Below are 18,675 nucleotides of genomic sequence, written 5' to 3' on the forward strand. Positions count from 1 at the left end.
TACCCCCCCCCCCCCCCCGCACTCCCCTCTAACAGTACTCCAACCCAACCCCCCAGCAGAACGATCGCCCCCCCCCCCCTCCCCTCTCTATCGCACCCCCATCCCCCTGCACTCTAGCGATAACCCTCCTCGAATGCGGTGTCAATCAAAAAGTGGGACTCTAGGCTGCCCAATAAAAGCGTCATAATGGACACTGGTAGAGTTTAAAGAGGAGAAAAAGGCAGACAATTCAGACAACCTAAATTTGTCCCATGGATGGGATGCTGCCAGTTAAGGGGTTAAACAACCTGGGCAGAACATCCCCCCCTGACCTGGAGAAAGCACTCTATTCTTTGCCAGCTTATTTATTTATGCATTTATTTATATAGCTGTGAATTTTTATTTTATTTATTGAGACGATTAAAGAAAGAACCTTGAACACATTGATCAGTAGGTTTTACATGTCATTCAACACATTCTCTCATTTGGTCTTCTCATCCAGGGTGTCAGACGTGTGTCTGTGTGTGCATATCTGTGTAGATATGCACACACAAATAATACAAATGCACAATAAAATATAGGTAGTAATGTTAGCTAACTTTGAAGAAGGCTAATATGTTGATTTGTGACAATAACACAATAACACTGTCATAGTACTCATGATTGAGACACACACACATTTGTGTGGCAAAAAATAAATATGATACTTGTACATAAGAGTTGTTGCTATGTAAAATATTATTACTCAGGGATGACACTTAGGACTTTGTGTGTATGCTTCACAAAAAAATGTTTGCCACACAGTCACAGTGGGTAAGAAACAAAGATTCCCAATTCCAGAGGCATGTGGTAATCACAGCTTATACCTGTCTGAGAGGGAGCCATCGGTTTCTGCTAACGTATGGCGGTCATTAACGAGCGTTACCGCGGTTAGCCTATAGTCTACAGGTCTCTAATCAAGTCATAATGAGTCAAATTGAAAGTATCATTGAGTCACTTACCAGCCTCATGACATTAATACTGACATGAAAAATAATATTGAAAATATATATAAAATCTAATTTAAAAACATAAATAAGTGATAAGTTTCTTATTATTGTTATGGTTTGTATACAGTACTAGTACTTAGTATATTAGTACTAGATGTGGTCTCAACCGTTTTTGTACATATGTTTTGGTAGTGCTGTGGCATTTCAAACTGTCTGTTCTTGCCACAGTACCGTGTATTAATTAGTGCTTGAAAGACCTTTTGCTTTTAGGTTTATTCCTCTGTATATGTAGTCTCTGTCTAAATACAGACAGTGACTAAATACATCTAGTGTTTTTTTTTTTTTTTTTTTGTAATTAGAATTTTATAGATTTTCTGAATATTATCACACATAAAGCACAAACAAAAAAGGCTGGTGCACAGAGAAAACGGCAAGTCTCACGCTTGGAGAGGAGATATTCAAAGACATATACGATGAGGAAGACTGGAATTAGGCTTGTTTAAAAGCACAAAAACAAACGATAAACACACTCTTAAATTCTGCATTATAAATGGTTTGAGAACCTATAGAACACATGTTAGGCCCCATTATGTCCAGCTACTTGCATACAATGCTTATTTGAAAAAGGAACTATTCTCCATTGTCTATGGTAAAGCTTCTCAACCTTTTTTGGGCCAGCGCCTCCTATCCATTGTCCAGGTCCCTTACCACTACCCTTCAAATGAGATGAGCTACTATTATTGTTGATATGCCTAGTGTTTCTGATATCATTAAAAAATAATTTCCTGAAGTACATCACTGAATGACAGAAATGTATTAGTTTCTCATGAAGTAAAAATGGCATGAGAATAAAAGGTATGTACAACTGCTTCAAAAAATAAAATAATTTTTAAAAAAGCAGCCAAAATTTAACTTAAATTAGATACGCCTAACTTCAGCCAATCAGAACGGCTAGAAATTTCAGTTCAAACTTTGATCAACTACAGTGTTTCGACCCGTCTAGGGGTGGCCAGATCATAACATGAAAGGTCCCTCCTCGTCCCATCCCAAACAGCCAACACATACAAAGTTAAACATTTTACAGTGATATTTATTAAAAAGTATATATGTTTGATTTAAATATAACAAAAATGGAGCATATAACTTCAGAATGAGCTAGTGCCAAAACAACAAACAAAAGGAACTGTCTAAATAATAATCAACTTACCTAACCGAAAATAAATAAACCAAATGACAAAACCTACCTCCCTAACTAAAAAAACAGGAAAGAACTAAGGCAACATAAATGGCAGCTCACTCCTACAAACTCCAAACCAAGATGTTTAACAAACAAAACAAACAGTGTGGCCGGTTGAGATGAGCAGAGGAGGGGTCCTCCAGGAAGTCCACGTCAGCCGCTTTTATACTCGTCACATCCGGGAAGCCACCAATCGGACGTCCCCCGTCGTCCTCCAGGCACCAATCAAAAACAAGTACCTGCACACTCATTTACATAATCACATTTAACGACTCCAGTCGTAACATACAGTAAAGAGGAACCAATCAGAAACAGCCACCAATAAAGTATTGATTAAACAGCTAATCAGAAATGCCAAGCAATGAACAGAATTATTGTTCCAATGAAAAAGAATCTGCCACTTAAGAACAGAGAACAAAGTACGATTTTAAGGCAGATTTTCAAAGGAAATTAATTTGAAAAACTAATGGGAGCCCAGCGCCTCACATTTTTCTGCCAGTTTTTTTTGTTGCGGGCTGCAGAGAAGTACGTTTCAGCCATAGTGCAGCAGAAGCTGCCAAGTCCAAACGATTTCGATACTTGGACTGCATGTGGAGGACCTGGCTGAATCCCTTCTCCACCAGATATGTGGTCGGGAAAGCAAGAAGCAGCAGGCTGGCCTTCTCCTAAAGAGTGGGATAACTTGTAGCATATTTGGTCCACATGCTGCTCCAGCCCAAGGTATGAAAAGCAAGATGACTTGGACATCAACAAGATGCTCCTGGATGGCAATCTCGCAGTAGACCACATCCACCTGAAAGAACTGAACCACCCAGACGAGAACTTCAAGATCCAGAAGGTCCCTGAAGCGCATTAACAAGATCAGCATGAACCATTTTCAGGTGTTCCACGTAAATGAGCAGGCAGTCATCGGTAAGCTCCTCAGATACCTGTAATGATTAGGTTATCATTATTATTATTATTATTTATTATTAGCAATGCAATAATTCATTGAAATTAAATAAGCGTAATCAATTAATTAATTAATCAATCAATAACCACCTTTGTCAATTGTGGGAAATGAGCTAACTGCCTTCTGCTTATCTTCTGTACAGATACAGCCTGGAGATGAGATTGCGGATGACTGCTTTGCACTGGACAAGAATAACACCATTTCCTTGGAGCTTTAATGTGGCTGTTTGTTTTTTCAAAGAAGTCTGTGAGGTACATGATGTCGCAGTGGCTGGAAGTCACCTGTTACCCCGGAGCTGCATCGACCGACTCCAGAAACGCAATGGAGTCGATCAGACTGCAAAAACGAACAAGGTAGTTTTCCCTTGAGAGCCAGCACACATCTGTGTGGAGAAGACGCTGAAAAATCTCATCATTCTCTTGGCATAGCTGTCGGAACCGTCTGTCATTTAGGGCGTGGGCTTTTATTTTGTTAAATGCCTTGACTGCGGTATTGAGGGACTCATTAAGAGCTTAATTTTTACATTTGGCCACAAGGTTGTGGCAGTGCAGGACGCAATGGACTGTCAGCACCTTTGAGGAATGCTCCTTAAGAAGAGCGGTGACGCCGCCTTACCTGCCAACTATTGAGGGAGTCCCGTCAGTGACGCATGTCAGGATATTTGTAATTGGACTTTTCCTGTAAATAGCCATGAAGAGCATTGAAAAGGGTATGACCCTTTGTGTCCGTTTTTAGACATTTGGAAAACAAAAATTCTTCAGCCATGTCCTCACTGGTGGGGACATTAAAACGTAAGTCATCAACAGAGCAATGTTTGGGGTTGGTCGTCACATCCAGCTGAAGTTTAAACAGAATCCCACACACCTGCTCCTCTTTATCCGCACCCATTTAATTAATTCTGCGTGCCACAGTGTCATTGCTGAGTGATGTGGATTTCTGCACCTGCGTGGGCTCCAGCACAGTAGAGATTACCTCTTTAACCAATTTTTCTCCAGTTGTATATGCTGCCAACATTTGGCTATTAGCAGAGAGATGCTATAGGATGTCTCTATCAGACTGACTGCTTTTCGTGGCAGTCAGTCTGATAGTCAGTCAAAGAGACTGGTGATGGTTCTCCTACCATGCTGCTCATTCAGGGCCTAAAAGAAGGGACGCTCCTTGTTAGCAATGTCCGTGTGGATCTTTGTAAGGTGCTCCTTGAGACGTGATGGTTTTATTGCCTCATTTGAAAAAACTTGCTCAAATAGTGGAAGTTGTGTGTTTGTTGGAGAATACTGTCGAATACTGATGGCATTTCGTCTTGTTCTGTGCCGTTTTCGAATACGCTTCTGGCTAGTCTCGTAAAAACGACTGAAAATGCCACGCAAAAGTATGACAAATGTATCACTTTTGGGCGGGCCACATATAGTTACTAACAATACGGCAGACTTGATGATGATTTTTTTGTTCATGGAGTTTGCTTTGACATTGCTTTGTGCCGTTTTAGATTAAATAAACCTCTTTCATGTTCCATGATTTCTGCTTACGCATTGTATTTTATTCATAGATGTATCAAAGATGGTAACTGACATTGAGACTTTTAAGTCCACAACAATAAAAATTCATTGAGCTAAAAAGAAAAGTAGCAGCTGTCAGCTAATATCAGGCCAGTGTTGCACTGACAAGTGGCATTGCTGTAATGCACTTGTCAGGGCCTATTTTTGTTTTGTGTTCATATGCTTTGGAAATGCTGTACCGCAATCATATCAATAAAGCATCTTGTGCTGAAGAGTTTTTGTACGCCTGGTTGCTGGATGCTTTCAAGGGAAGTCTGAAAACAGAATACTGCTTTTGTAAAAGAGGACAGGCCACTCTTGGAAAAGAGGTTTTTAACCTCGATGAGTTATTTTTTCCTGGTTAAATAAAGGATACATACATGGAAATATTTAACCACTGCAATAACAATTTGCTCACCTTGTATACTTGATAAATTTTAACCAAGTTAAGAGAGAAGTTTTTCCATGGGTAATACCACTAAAGAGAAATTTTATGAATGATCCTCTGATGTCCCACTTTCCTGAAGGCAGCACGGAGCTGCGCTACACTTGAGAAATACAGAAGACAACGATCGATTTAGCTATAATTCCATGTGGGTTTTAATGTTTCAGACCACAGTTTTTTGCAAATTGTTCAAAGTTTAAACTGGTATTGTTGGGCATCTTTGGTTTAAACTTTACCTTCAAGCAAACACCCCCCAAAAGAATGTCAGCACCCCTCTTTTGTACATATTGCCACCAGCGCCCGCCGTCATCCTCTCAACGCCCTAATCTGGTGGACCAAAGCAGTCCACCAAATTTCTGGTTTGAATTGCCCTTGTCTAATACTGGTAATCTACCCCTTTAGACGTGTGACTCGAGGGATCATATATCAGAACTTGAGACAGCTTTAGCACAGGAGAGAGACACAAGCCATAAACTACAGGGAGACAAAGACCAAGGCAGAAATCCAAGCCAAAATGCAGCAGCCATGGCAGCTGTGTGGGAACAATCATCTCATCTTGAATGTGAATAAAACCAAGATAATTGTAGATTTCAGGAGACACAGGGTTAGATCAAACCCTATTTCCATCATGGGAGGAGAAGTGGAGGTGGTTGAAGAATTTAAATACCTCAGTGTTGATATGGTCAACAGACTGGAATGAAGATGCAACAATGAAGCAGTCTTATGAGAAGGGACAGAGCACACTGGACTTCTTGAAGATCCTTTGAGGTTTGCAGGGGAGGCATCTTCAAATTTGCTGCAATACACACTGCTGCTTGGAGTTCTTTCTTGCCCACAATCATCAGCATCTACTCTAACTCTTTGAAGAACTTAGAATAATAATGAAAATATTTATTTTTCACTATTTTTTTATTTAAATCTGTTTTTGTATGCATTACATTTTCTGACAATAACATAAGGCCATAACTAGTTAAAAGCATAATTTTTGTGTAAATTTAAAGGAATTGATCAAAAAATATTTACATTTAACATATATTTTTGTTGACTACCTTGACTGTAGATTTAGTCAGTTATTATAATTAGTGGACTAAAACTAGACAAACAATTCTGACTTATGACTAAAACTAAGTGATTGTCATTTAATTTAATTCATAAGCCATAAGTTTTTTTAAAACAGACTAAAACTGTCATTTAGTTTTATGACCAAAACTAAATGACATTTTAGTAAAAGGACTGAAACTGACTAAATATTTGCTGTCAAAATCAACACTGATTTGTACAAGAAGCATTGGATCCTATGTGAGGATAAGGACAGTTGTCCTATCCAACTGTCCTTGGATAGGACAGTTTTCAGTCCTATCCAAGGACAGGACGGGAAACTTCCTGTGCTTGGATAAAGTGTTCGCTCTGGTCTAATAATGGTAATCTACCCCTTTAGATGCGTGGCTCGAGGGATCGTATAGCAGAACTTGAGGCAGCTTTAGCACAAGAGAGAGACACAAGCCGTAAACTACTGGGAGACAAAGACCATGAAATGGCAGAAATCCAAGCCAAAATGCAGCAGCAGCTGAATGACTATGAACAACTGCTGGATGTGAAACTGGCCCTGGACATGGAGATAAATGCCTACCGGAAGCTTCTGGAGGGAGAGGAGGAAAGGTGGTAAACTATAAAGTTATGATGGCTTTGTGAGGTTCATTTTTCTCACATGGACATGTCTACATGTAAATGGCGTGTCTCTATCCCCCAGGCTGAAGCTGTCTCCCAGTCCTTCATCCCGTGTGACAGTGTCTCGAGCATCATCCAGCAGTCGCAGTGTGCGGACCACTCAAGGAAAGAGGAAGCGCATTGATGCGGAGGAACAGGAAGCCAGCAGTTCGGTCTCCATTGCTCACTCTGCTTCTGCTACAGGACCCATTTGCATTGATGAGATTGACACTGACGGCAAGTTTGTGTGCCTCCTCAACAATGGAGATGAGGTGAGCTCCGGAGACCTTTAATGATTCTTTGATTCTTCTTTTACTGAACATCTTTACATGGAAGAACCTGGTCCTTCAGTCGGTGGGTAGCTGGTTTGTTTCCCGCCATGTCCACCCCCGCTGTCATGATTTTTGGACAAAACACTTCACCCAACTTGCTTTTTGGTGGTGATCAGAAGATCCAACAAGTGGCGCTGCTGCATGGCAGCCTCACCTGTCAGACTGCCCCAGAGAAGCTGTGACTAGTATCCAGTGGCTTGCTACCATTGGTGTGTGAGTGGCTGAATGTAGTGTGGAGTGGTTTTTGGTCCTCTGGACTAGATAAAGTGCTATACAAGTTCAGACCTTTTACCATTTTACCACATTAAAGTCTAAACATACTGCCAATGACAGTATGTTTATTACCGTCATTGGCAGTTTTTTTTTTGTCGAGACTTGGCAGGATAATCTTGGCAAAACACATTCTTGTTGCCAGTGACTCTTTACCAGTTTTCTAAAAGCTCCCCATTCTTCATCTGAACCTGAACAGTTGACATGGGGTTATGAAACATCTCTGCACACACCCTTAACACCCCGCGCAGACTACCTGAGGACACACTTCAGGTGCTTTAGCATTCATCATGCGTTTTTTCCCTCTCTGTTCCTTCATTCTCAATTTGCTTTAAAGGAAAACTGGGAAATGTTTATAAACTAACATGACATAACATTTACAGAAATTGAACCAGGCCAGTTGAATAATTCTGGTTTGAACATATTTACAGACAAAGTTGTTTTTTTTTCATCTTAAATGCATGTATTCATTTTTTTGTCCATGTTTGGTTTAATTACTGGCTGTTCTATCAGCAAATGACATGTTTCAGTGTCTGTATACTTCCAGTTAATGATTATTCCATTACTACAGTAAATTAGTTGATTATTTCAAAAATCAGTCACAATTATCCTCATTAAATATTTCAGTCCTAGTTCATACTGGTATGGTTTTACATTATTTACTTCCATAAAGCTCTCTGACATTTCTAATTATACATAAAAATCACCCCACATTGACATTAAGTGACAAAAACACTAAAAATAAGTTTTAGGTCAGACGTGGACCCAGTGGAATGTTTTGCTAAAATGTTTCACTAAATGATATTCATGTAATAACATTTTGAGTTTTGATTTCAGTTCTCTTTTAATGAAACAGTCAGAGAAAGAGCACCGTACCTTTCTGCACACAGCCTCCTCTGTGGACAATCACATTTAAATTTTCATTCAGGAGCTTTTTTAGCCATTTGACAATCTTTGTAGGTATTTTGTGAAGAATTGTAGAAATGTATGCTATTCCTCACAGCGTCTGATAAACACTTAAAAGTATTAAAAGTATTCAATTTGCAGATGCAAAAACCAGATAATGGAAGTTGACTAGTTGAAACGAAATATCTTCTTTTGTCTAGTGTCGAGAAGGAGAGGAAAAAGCCTCGATACGCGATTACTTCAATGATGGCCAGTTTTGACGCTTCAGATGAAGAACGAGGGAGCCTTAAGCCCAATAGACACAGCAACCATGATAGCATTCAAACCGACAGAAAACGGGGTTGGATGGTGCACTGTTATGGACCAAGTAGTAAAAGGAGAGTTAGGCACAGGTTTAAATTAAAAAACAATTGTTTATTTAACCCAAAACAGAAACTTGGGTAAATAATGAAAAGTGACAAAGTAGGGCCCATGAAAGAGGTAACAAATGTTACATTTATGTATCTGCGGTCTGTGTTAAAATATTAGGGTATATGGGGCCCCTGAAGGCCTGGGGGGCCTTATGGAGCTGCTGACTTAATTTGGATTAAACAAGTGCAAATAATTGATATTCATCTTAATTGTATTTTTTGATTTGTAAAGTCTAGTTGTGGGTTTAAGTAGCGTTTCACTGGTGATGTTTTCCCGTAATATAATTATCCAGTAATATTTTTACTTTTCCTGTCTACTTAACATCTTTTAACACAAAAAAGATGGTGGACCGCCTCGACCACCGGGCTTAGCAAGATTTCTGGGGGAAACATTGTATATGATATTTGTATATATCATGTCATGAGTATGTTGTCTTTGGGTGAACAAAATCCTGCTGGGGGGTTGTTTAATTGGCAGAGTTTAAAAGCAATCATTAGTAATTGTAACTTACTGAGATGTATAAGATTGAACTCACAGCATCATATTGTTGCTATGATAACAAAACAACTATGAAGATTGTTCTTTTATCTTTACAAGGTAGACTTCCCAGTTCCTTAACATCTTAAAATTAAATGTTAAAAAAATTAAAATCTTTTAATTTATCTATGCCGAAACCATTAAATAAAATGTAACAGCATTGACATTCTCAATAAACAAAGATTAAATTCCCATATCTGTGGTTGGGATATGGGATAAAGTATTTATTTACTTTAAATAGCATTTCACTGACCCCGTCTTCCAGTAACATATATATACATAACCCAGTAGTATTTTTACATTTCCTGTCTACTTAGCATTTTTTAATTCAAAAACAAGGCAGGCCGCTGTAGACCGCCTCAGCACCCAAACCACCAGGCTTAAGTGAGTTTTCTGGGGAAAACCCTGGGTGAAATGTCCAGAAGCATACCTGTCAAGTCTCCCGTTTTGGCTGGGAGACTACAGTTTTTTGCCCCCTTTCCCACCATACTCCCGTATTAGTATTTTCCTGTAAATATCCCATATTGCCGCATTCCCCCTCCGTATTCATGCTCCCCCTCCGCCTCCCAGCCCTCTGGTTTTACGTGTGTTTCTTAACCCCTATTCCAGATGGCAACATTTCCCGTATTCTCAAACCTAAAACTTGACAGGTATGCACAGATGTATAGAAAGACGAGGACAAAGTGAAACAACAATCCTTTTTCAAGCAGCTTTGAGTTTACTGTTGTGTTAATACTGGCAGGATTTCCGCCACACACTCGGGACGAAGACTGTATGTCAGACAAAATTATATCAGCGTATAGAGTCAGATGCAAGTAGTTATTGCATAGAAAATAATAATTTTAAACAAGTGTACAAGAGACAATTTAAAATCTTGGAAATGTTTTGTTTTATTATTGTCTTCTAAGTGTAAATAATTGTGTATCAGGACCAGGCCATGGTGGGTTATGAGATGGTCAAGAATGTTGGAAATGTGGCATCTACTTACAAGTTCACACCCAAATATGTCCTGAAGGCTGGGCATAAAGTCACGGTAAGATCTGTTATTAAAATTACTTTAAAGCTTTTTGTTTGTTTGGAAGGGTAGTTTGAAACATTTGTTCAATTTACATATATTGATATCGATAAAAATAAAAAAAAACTTTATCAAAGCATAGTTTGTAATGTCAATAAGATAAAGTCTTCTAATGTTCTGCTGATCTGTGCATTTTTGGATTGAGTGCATGAATTTTAGTGGTGTTTATACATTCTGCACAGATCTGGGCGTCTGATGCTGGCGTGAGCTCCAGACCTCCCTCTGACTTAGTGTGGAAGAACCAACCTTCCTGGGGGTCAGGAGAAGATGTTAGCATGGTGCTGATGAACCCTCAAGGAGAGGTAAAGTTTTAATTACATACTGCCATTACGTTGTTGCCTTGCACTGTTGTTTTTATGCAGTATTTTCACAAACACAAGGCAAAGATGTCAAATTTACTCGTATAATGTTAATATTCTGAATTCTACTTGACATTGATTTTTTTGACAGGAAGTGGCAAAGAGAATCACCAAATACAAGATAGCAGAAGAAGATGATCAGGGAGATGAAGATGATTATGGTATAGAAGCCATTGAGAAAGACCTCCAACAGCAGGTTGGGTCATAGTTTTTTGTTTCAGATATTTAAAATTATTGAAGACTTTTTTAGGGAGTACATCTCCTCTTAGTGTAGACTTTTCTTGGGTTCTATTGCTTCTACTACTTTGAATTCAAATGTGATTGTGCAAACATCAAGTTTTTCTGATGTACAATTTAAATTTAAAGATTAACTAGCTGTAAAGAACAGTTTGTTCCTCTCACATGGTTAGGATCATATGATTTCCGCAATGCGGAAAACATGGACGGAATCGTGGAAAAATAACATTCACATCACAAGTTAATATGTAGCTACGGTGTTTCACACAGTTGAAGCAAAACTGCAGCTCTGTCAGAAAGCTGACACTAGCTGCACCGTTTCTCTCTTTTTCAGAGAAACAAGCTGCAATGACCACTGCTCATTGTCCACGGTCATTGTCCTGCAAAAGTTATTGCATGTGTTCCTGCTGCTGCTCCTGATTATTCTCATAAATAAACTCCTCCATACAGCTTTCAGACAGCAGATGGTATGTCTGCGGTCCACAGCTAAAGTTAAATTCTAAACGCTAAAGGTTGTTTTGAAGTTGTCAGTGTCGTAAATCATGAGCCAACACATTAATGTGGTCAGTTGTCAATCAAATGGTTTCGGTGCTATACCTCGACCAGTCCTAGGTACTAAATGGGTACTAAAAATCTGAGATCAGCCACAGCGGATTTGCTCATGGAAAGCAAATGTGGCTGAGGCGGACCGAGACCGTACCGGTCAGAGGTGGGCTAGTGGAAATGCGCTTTAAGCTACCTGAGCTTCCTGAACACCTAACATCCGATGCAGTGAGTCATGCAAATGAAGAACTTGGCTGCATAGAAATGAACATACTTATGTTTAAATTATCCTTTTTATTCCTGGTTATAACAAGCAAATTAAAATGAGAAAACAAGCTTGGGATGTCCTGGGAAAAGCATTGACCTGGTCATACCCCCACAAGACACAGAAGCCCACCCCAGTCATCTGTAGCATACTGTGTCAGTTTTGATGAGTTCCCATTGTGAAAACTCAAACATACTTCAGACATCACCAAATTCGATCTTTCAAAGATCTCCTTAATTTTCTTGTTTTTCAACATGGCAAATGTAAGAGAGGAAGTGCTATTTATGGAGTTGGTTTTGCGAGAGTTCTTGGCATCTTTTTGGGTCAAACTGACCTGACACTCTTTCTTTTTTTGCGTGTGAAGCACAAAAAGTTGGACCAAATATGATTGAGAAGGATGCTGTTTGGACAGAGAAGAACAACAATTTGTGATGATTTGGCTTATTCAGCAATTCTGAAATGGAGCAGATGTTGAGGTCAAGAGGTCCCGAATATTTTCAAGGAAGTCCAACACACACTCAGTCCAGGGGCTGCCAGAATCCTTACGTAAATCAAGGACAGTATTGCTTTTGTTTGAAACTTTCCAACTCACATCAGTAAAGATAAGATTGTATAAAAAACGGGTGATTTTTGGTTTTTGTACTGATGAAGCTGTAATACGAATCCATGGAAGAGTGTAATAAATCTCCCAAACCCGTCGTGGCTAGCAGTAAGAAATTACGTCTCTGTGCGTTATTTATTTATCTATATGTTTAAGAGTTTAGGCACCTTTCAATTCTCCAACACCTGGCAGTCATACTGTATATGTTTATATATTTTCATATATGCATACATACTGCTGACCACTCTTTGGGGTCTACCCCTGTTTGAAGGACAAGAGAATGAGCATCGTGTTCCACACACTAACATATTGTGCTATTAAAAACAGCCAACATCAATTTCTTTGACTCTTATTTTTTAATCACTGCAGCAAGATTTTTTTTTTTTTTTACTAAGTGACATGATGCACAGTTCTTACTCTCTTTGTAGTAAGACATCATTACCAAATCAATCTGGTTCCGAGTCATTAAAATTTATGGGCCAAATTAGAGCAGTTCAGGGCCCTTCACCATAGCTGAAGGGCCATTCTACAATTTTTATTTATTCAAACTTCTAGGAATTCAAGCCTGATTGTTTGTGTTGAAAAGGTTTTTGAAAACATTTTTAATGTTTGTTACTCTGCAGAAAGATGCTCACGCTGCCAAAAGGGGATGCTCCGTCATGTGATCTTGGTCACAGACCAGTCACCTCTGAGCCCAGCCAGTCATCTGCCAATTTTGATAGTGATATTTTTCCATATTTTGTAGTGTTTCAGCAGGGTGTATATCATTGTTTTGTTTTTTGTTATAAAAAAGACTTTTTGTAAATGTTTTTGTTTGAAACCCAAAGCATTGTGTTAAACTGTAGTTCAAAATCTTGAGACCAAATAGCTTAACTCAAGCTGTCACAATGAGAATGTTGGGGTTTTTTTGTTACTGTTTTTCTAACATATTTTCTGTCGTTTTTAAGATATTCTTAAATTGTAGGGTTTTAAAGATGAAAAGCAACAAGAAGTGATTGGGTGGTATAGAGCTACTGTAATTTTTCATTTGCTAAAGTTCTACATGTGACTACCTTACACAGTCTCAGTCCTGTGATAGTAGTGACTTTGTTTCAGCCAAACTTTTGTTTAGATACCCAAATTCTCTCCCATGCCATTTCTCTGTGCTCAGTAGTTTGAAGGGGTAAGTTTGAAGTTTAACATGACTCTGGTTTTCTATGGTATGATGTTTTATTAAGAAATCTGACAGACGCTACCAAAGTGGCAAGTGCAGATTCTCAACAGTGTCTTTTTTTATGAGAAATGTTAATATTCACACACTCCCTAATGTGATATGCAGCACCTAGTCTGTTTTTTTGCTTACACTGCAACATCTGCAGTATTGATTGTATTAACTTTTGATATCTGACGAGCTTAAAGTACTGTTTTTATTATGATGCATGCTTTAGCAGTCTTTAATCATTGTGGAATTTAAATATCTGTATTTGGTTTTATTTAAGGCCATTAAAATCGTGCTCTGTAGAAGTAGATTGAGAAAAGACTAACTCCCATAGACATCGGTAGAGTCCAAATGGCCAGAAAAAAGTAAAACTATATTTGCTACCATTTGTTCTTGTCAGTTAACAAATTAATGTGGAGTTCTAGTCTTTACTTTTTGTACTCCATTGAATTTTATTTTAGCTACATAGTGATATTTTTAACATTGCAAAACTTTCCCATCCAGTGTATGTATAATTGCATGCTTATGATTTTTTTCCATTGTCGATTAAAAAGTGAAATTAAAGGAAACTTTTGTCTGTATTTTATTTTTTTTTAAATGTTGCCCATGTTGGTGTTTAGAGGAAAAAATATTGTCATGAAGGGTGTCATTTAGGCTGTATGACTTTTTTAAAAAGAAATATGTAAACATTTATTTAGAAAAAAATCCAATATGAAATGTTATGCATTATGGTGCATACTATGCAAAATGTATGTTCTCTGTAATATTTGTATGAATTAGTTGTCATCCATTGTAGTTAGGCCTATTTTCTATTCAGTTTAAATGTGCCTACATTGTGCTGCAACCTATGACTAATGGTATTTCATTTTAATTTCACAAAACTGAAATGCCATAAAGAATAGATGTCAGAGATCTGCGTCGCTGCTCTTGCAAAAAAATGTGTTTATTTATTTTTTGGGAGGGTTTATTTTACACTACAAAACTACAGAAAAGTTGATGTCTGTTTTCAGGTGACCATTTTCAGATTTCTGGGATCTGAGTCACCACAGAGAGACATGTGGTGTTGGAGCATATTAAGTAATTTATTATTTGCTAAATGATGTTATTGAACCAAAGTTATGCAAGCGGTAGATCTATTTATTCTTTAGATCCTCCTCCTTGTCAGTCAGCTTCCTGCTGTGATTAACAAGCAAAAGCAGCTGCTGTGGTTGATCTGATTGTTTGATGAATGAGTGAGGAGTCAAACAGTTTTTATACCACAAAATTGTTTATATCTTAATTTTTGTATGAAGTCAACTTGGAGAATATTTCTATTATTTTTTTATAAGTTAAGAAAGCACTCTTTTTAAAAAAAAAAAAAAACAGAAAAATGAGTGCTTTTTATTTTTGTGAATCTCCTCAAAAACTACTCGGCTCTAAAAAAACATGAATGGCAGTTAATATGTAAGAGTAGCCATGTGGTGGCCTCTAAAATACTATCGTTAGAGGAGAACAGCATTCTGCTGCACAGGTTCATGACACCGACAAAGACCTAACTATACTTGTCTATGGTTAAAGATGTCAGATATGCATTTACAAAATGTATCTGCCATAACCAGCTTTTCTTTTCAGTTTGCTTAAAAATAAGCCCAACATTGTTTTATTTGTTGAACTTATTTCACTCAGCTGTATTTTGTTACAGTAATTTAGATGAAATATTTACCACCTGAGAGTCAGTTCCTTTAATAGTAAATAAATGATTGTTAAGCACCACAGAGAATATCATGAGTAAAGGTTGGGCTCTTTGCATGTACGGCGCTGACGTCACATTCGCATGAGCGAAATGCAGCTCATTTTCTTCCGTTTTGAGTGACCATGACCGCCAGAAAAGACAAAATCGTATTTCAAAATCAATTTATGCAATACCATGAACACTTGTGTTCCACGGTGCACAGCGTCTTCCAAATATAATGACCGTTTAAGTTTTCATGGATTTCCAGGTGATCCTGACTTTAAAAGACGATGGCTTGTCGTGACAAATTCAAGCTAACACCGCATAGCAAAGTTTGGCAGCCTTCACTTATGGAGGAAATTAAAGGTGTCTAAACTCATAGAATATATAAATAAAGGTTTAAATAAGACTCGGAACTCCATTTGCTCATGGTCAAACGAGAAGAGATTTTTAATGCACATCTGCGGAACCAAAATATCCAAAACACATCGTTACAGTAGTCCCAAAATCTCTTTACTTCTACTTCTGATATCAGTTTTTCATAGAGTCCCAGCTCTACTGGTGTTTTTAACTATTAATATAATTATATTTCTCTACACACTCGGGATCAGCTTCTTCAGCCTAAAACTGCTGGTGGGAGAAGAACGGTAAATAAAGTAGCCGTCCCTGTGTTATTTCAATGGAACAACTTCTGTGTTCAGCCTGAAAGAAGAGTTTATGGGAAAGAGTGATCAGACCAGAGCAGGACAGCCGAGCAACTGATCCGCCTGTGCGATGCACTTCTGCAGATCACGATTATTGCTCTGTCCCAGAACCAGCTGGCCTGGACATGGCAATAAATGAAAACGAGAACTTAAAAGAAGAAATAAAAGCCCTAACAAACCAGATCGAAGAACTGAAAATCCATTCTACTTTTGGTTTTACAAAGGTTTGCAGGGTCTGATGATGACGTCCGATTTACACAAGGTAAGCTTGTACACTGCAACGAACCTTTGTCTTTTTAAAATTTGGGTTACTCGCCCCACCTCTGGTTTCTTAATTAAATATGTCTTAACTCAAAAATACAATAAACACACTTACATTTCGTGTTAAAGTCACACTTGTTAGGTCACAAGTGTCATTGTTCAGAAGTGATTTGAATTTTCTGAACCTGCTACGCTATATGGATATCACGTGAAAATAAAAAGTATGTAATGTTACTGAAAGTATTTTGCAATTTTTATAACATAAAATGCAAGAATTAATACAATCTGCTTCTGTAGTTTCAAAAGATTTGTAACTTTTTAAATTTAATTTATTGGGGGTTTGGAGGTAGTCCTTTTAAAATATTTCTATTCTTCAATAAGTAAAATTTGCGGTTGCTTTATCCACTTTTGCATTATTAAAAACAATCTGCAATGTTACTGTGTTGTGCAACAGATTTGCAAGTTATGGTCACTTCATGATGTTTTGAGGGCTCATTGAACCTTCTGTCCACAAAATGATTGGCTTATCTGGAGCCAGAGCTGTTGAGGGAAGCAGTGAAGCAGTAACTGCTGTCAGAGCAGCACACACTGTTTGGATCTGCAGCTTCCTGATGTACACATTGTATATAGGCTACAATAGGAACTTTTTACTACAGATTATACAGGAATATGTTATCTTCATAAAGTGCTGGTTGCATATCATTATCACAAATTTCTGATAATGATTGAGTTGGTATGTAATATATTTTATTAAACTGAGATAAGGGTTAAATAAGTGAAAATGAATAGGAAGAAATGAACAAACCGAAAAGTAGTGGTAAGCTACTTATTCTGTTCTTGGTTATGTATATATACATTTTTTCTTGTTCTACTGGTTACTTTTGTTTATAAAGATCTGTTTGAAATAAATAAAAATATAAAGATCCATATTTATTTACTTTGAATGTATTTTTGCTTTTTCTTTTGTCAGAGGTATTCCTTGTAACCCATTGATGAGCTGTTGCTGTTCCAGATGCACCTGGCTGCAGGTCTTAAGGAAAGAGACCTAGCAAACCGGTTTAATATTCACCTTTCTACTGTAAACCGCATGGATCAATTATTTGTACACTCTTTTGGGTTCTCTACGTATCTGGACTGATACAGAGGACATCCGAGCTCAGCTCCCTGATGACTTCAAAGATTTTCCTGATATTCAAGTGATAGTAGATTGTACTGAGCTCAAATGTCAAACTCCTGCTTCTCCTCTCCTCCAAAGTGAGATGTTCTCCAAATACAAATCTGACTGCACAATGAAAGGTCTGATCGGAATGGCTCCTCATGGAGCAGTGACCTTTGTTTCTTCACTCTACGAGGGGTCAATAAGTGACAAAGAGCTGTTTATGAGGTCAGGGTTGGTTAATCTTCTTACTGAGGATATGGCCATAATGGTAGATAAAGGATTCCTCATCTATGACTGTGTGAAGTGCAAGGTGTACTGTCCACCTTTTCTCCACAAAAAAAAGACAGATGCCAGCTCAAAATGTCCTCCAGACACAGAAAATCGCACGTCCGCAATTTCCACATTGAGTGGGTAATCTGAAGAGTTAAAGAAAACAAACTCTTTGATTCAATTATCCCTTTATCTATTGTCGGCACCATTAATGGACTTTTTGCAGTGGCCTTCCTGCTAATCAATATCAAAACAAACCTCTGGTCAGACCATGGGCTAAATAAAGTCAACAAATGTGTAGGTGTTTCACTTTAGGTGTTTCTCAACCCTTGTCCTAAAGGCACATTGCCCTAATTGTAGTTCAGCAAATGCCTGTTAGTCATCAAAATCAGCAAGCAGATGATAAATTGGAGAAACAACTAAAACATTTGGTAACACTTTATTTGATGGGGTGTGCATAAGACACACACCATAACATCTGTCATGAACATGAAGGAGTTTTTTTTGAATGTTTATGAATGTTGTCATGAAGTGTCATTTGGTAAATAATGACACTTTTAGTGCAAAGTTTCTCTGAACGTTGCATGGAAAGCCCATTAGAAGTGCCAACTTTGCATTAAAGTGTCGTTATTTACAAAATAATAAAAAGTTGGAACTTTTAATGGACTTTCAATGCAACTTTTAGAGTAACTTTACATTAAAAGTGTAACACTTCATGACAACAGTCGTAGACATTCATAAAGACTCTTTCATGTTCATGAGTGGTTTGTCCTGTTTATGATAGCATCATGTCAATCTTATGCACACCTTGTCAAATAAAGTGTTACCTAAAAAAGTTTAATTTTCTCAGATGTGTATAATTTTTGTAAAAGGAATGAGTCAAATGTATTTGTATTTCTATTGTTATGTACTGATTACATGTTATCAAATTTCATAAATAAATGTGATTGTAAATAAGCATTTCTTAGTACACTTGTTTTTATATGAACTTG

The 18,675-nt window shown here is 37.8% G+C and overlaps 1 protein-coding gene and 1 long non-coding RNA gene across 2 annotated transcripts in view; one reads left to right on the forward strand and one right to left on the reverse strand.

Annotated features, from left to right (window-relative positions):
• The window catches only part of lmnb1 (lamin B1), a 39,400-nt gene extending 25,253 nt beyond the window's left edge, over window positions 1-14,147 (forward strand). The window contains exons 6-11 of the mRNA XM_028026215.1: window positions 6,576-6,796; window positions 6,888-7,116; window positions 10,229-10,333; window positions 10,558-10,677; window positions 10,826-10,930; window positions 13,004-14,147. Coding sequence (XP_027882016.1) covers window positions 6,576-6,796; window positions 6,888-7,116; window positions 10,229-10,333; window positions 10,558-10,677; window positions 10,826-10,930; window positions 13,004-13,045 — 822 coding nt within the window. The 3' untranslated portion in view covers window positions 13,046-14,147. The remainder of the gene's footprint in view (window positions 1-6,575; window positions 6,797-6,887; window positions 7,117-10,228; window positions 10,334-10,557; window positions 10,678-10,825; window positions 10,931-13,003) is intronic.
• LOC114150038 (uncharacterized) lies at window positions 755-3,459 on the reverse strand. Its single transcript, XR_003596654.1, has 2 exons — window positions 2,491-3,459; window positions 755-1,948 (listed from the first exon to the last, which is right to left on the reverse strand). It is a non-coding gene; the product is annotated as an uncharacterized LOC114150038 (long non-coding RNA).
• Window positions 14,148-18,675: the final 4,528 nt, after the last annotated feature.

This window comes from Xiphophorus couchianus, chromosome 8 (genome assembly GCF_001444195.1).
Source record: "Xiphophorus couchianus chromosome 8, X_couchianus-1.0, whole genome shotgun sequence".
NCBI classification, from domain to species: Eukaryota; Metazoa; Chordata; class Actinopteri; order Cyprinodontiformes; family Poeciliidae; genus Xiphophorus; species Xiphophorus couchianus.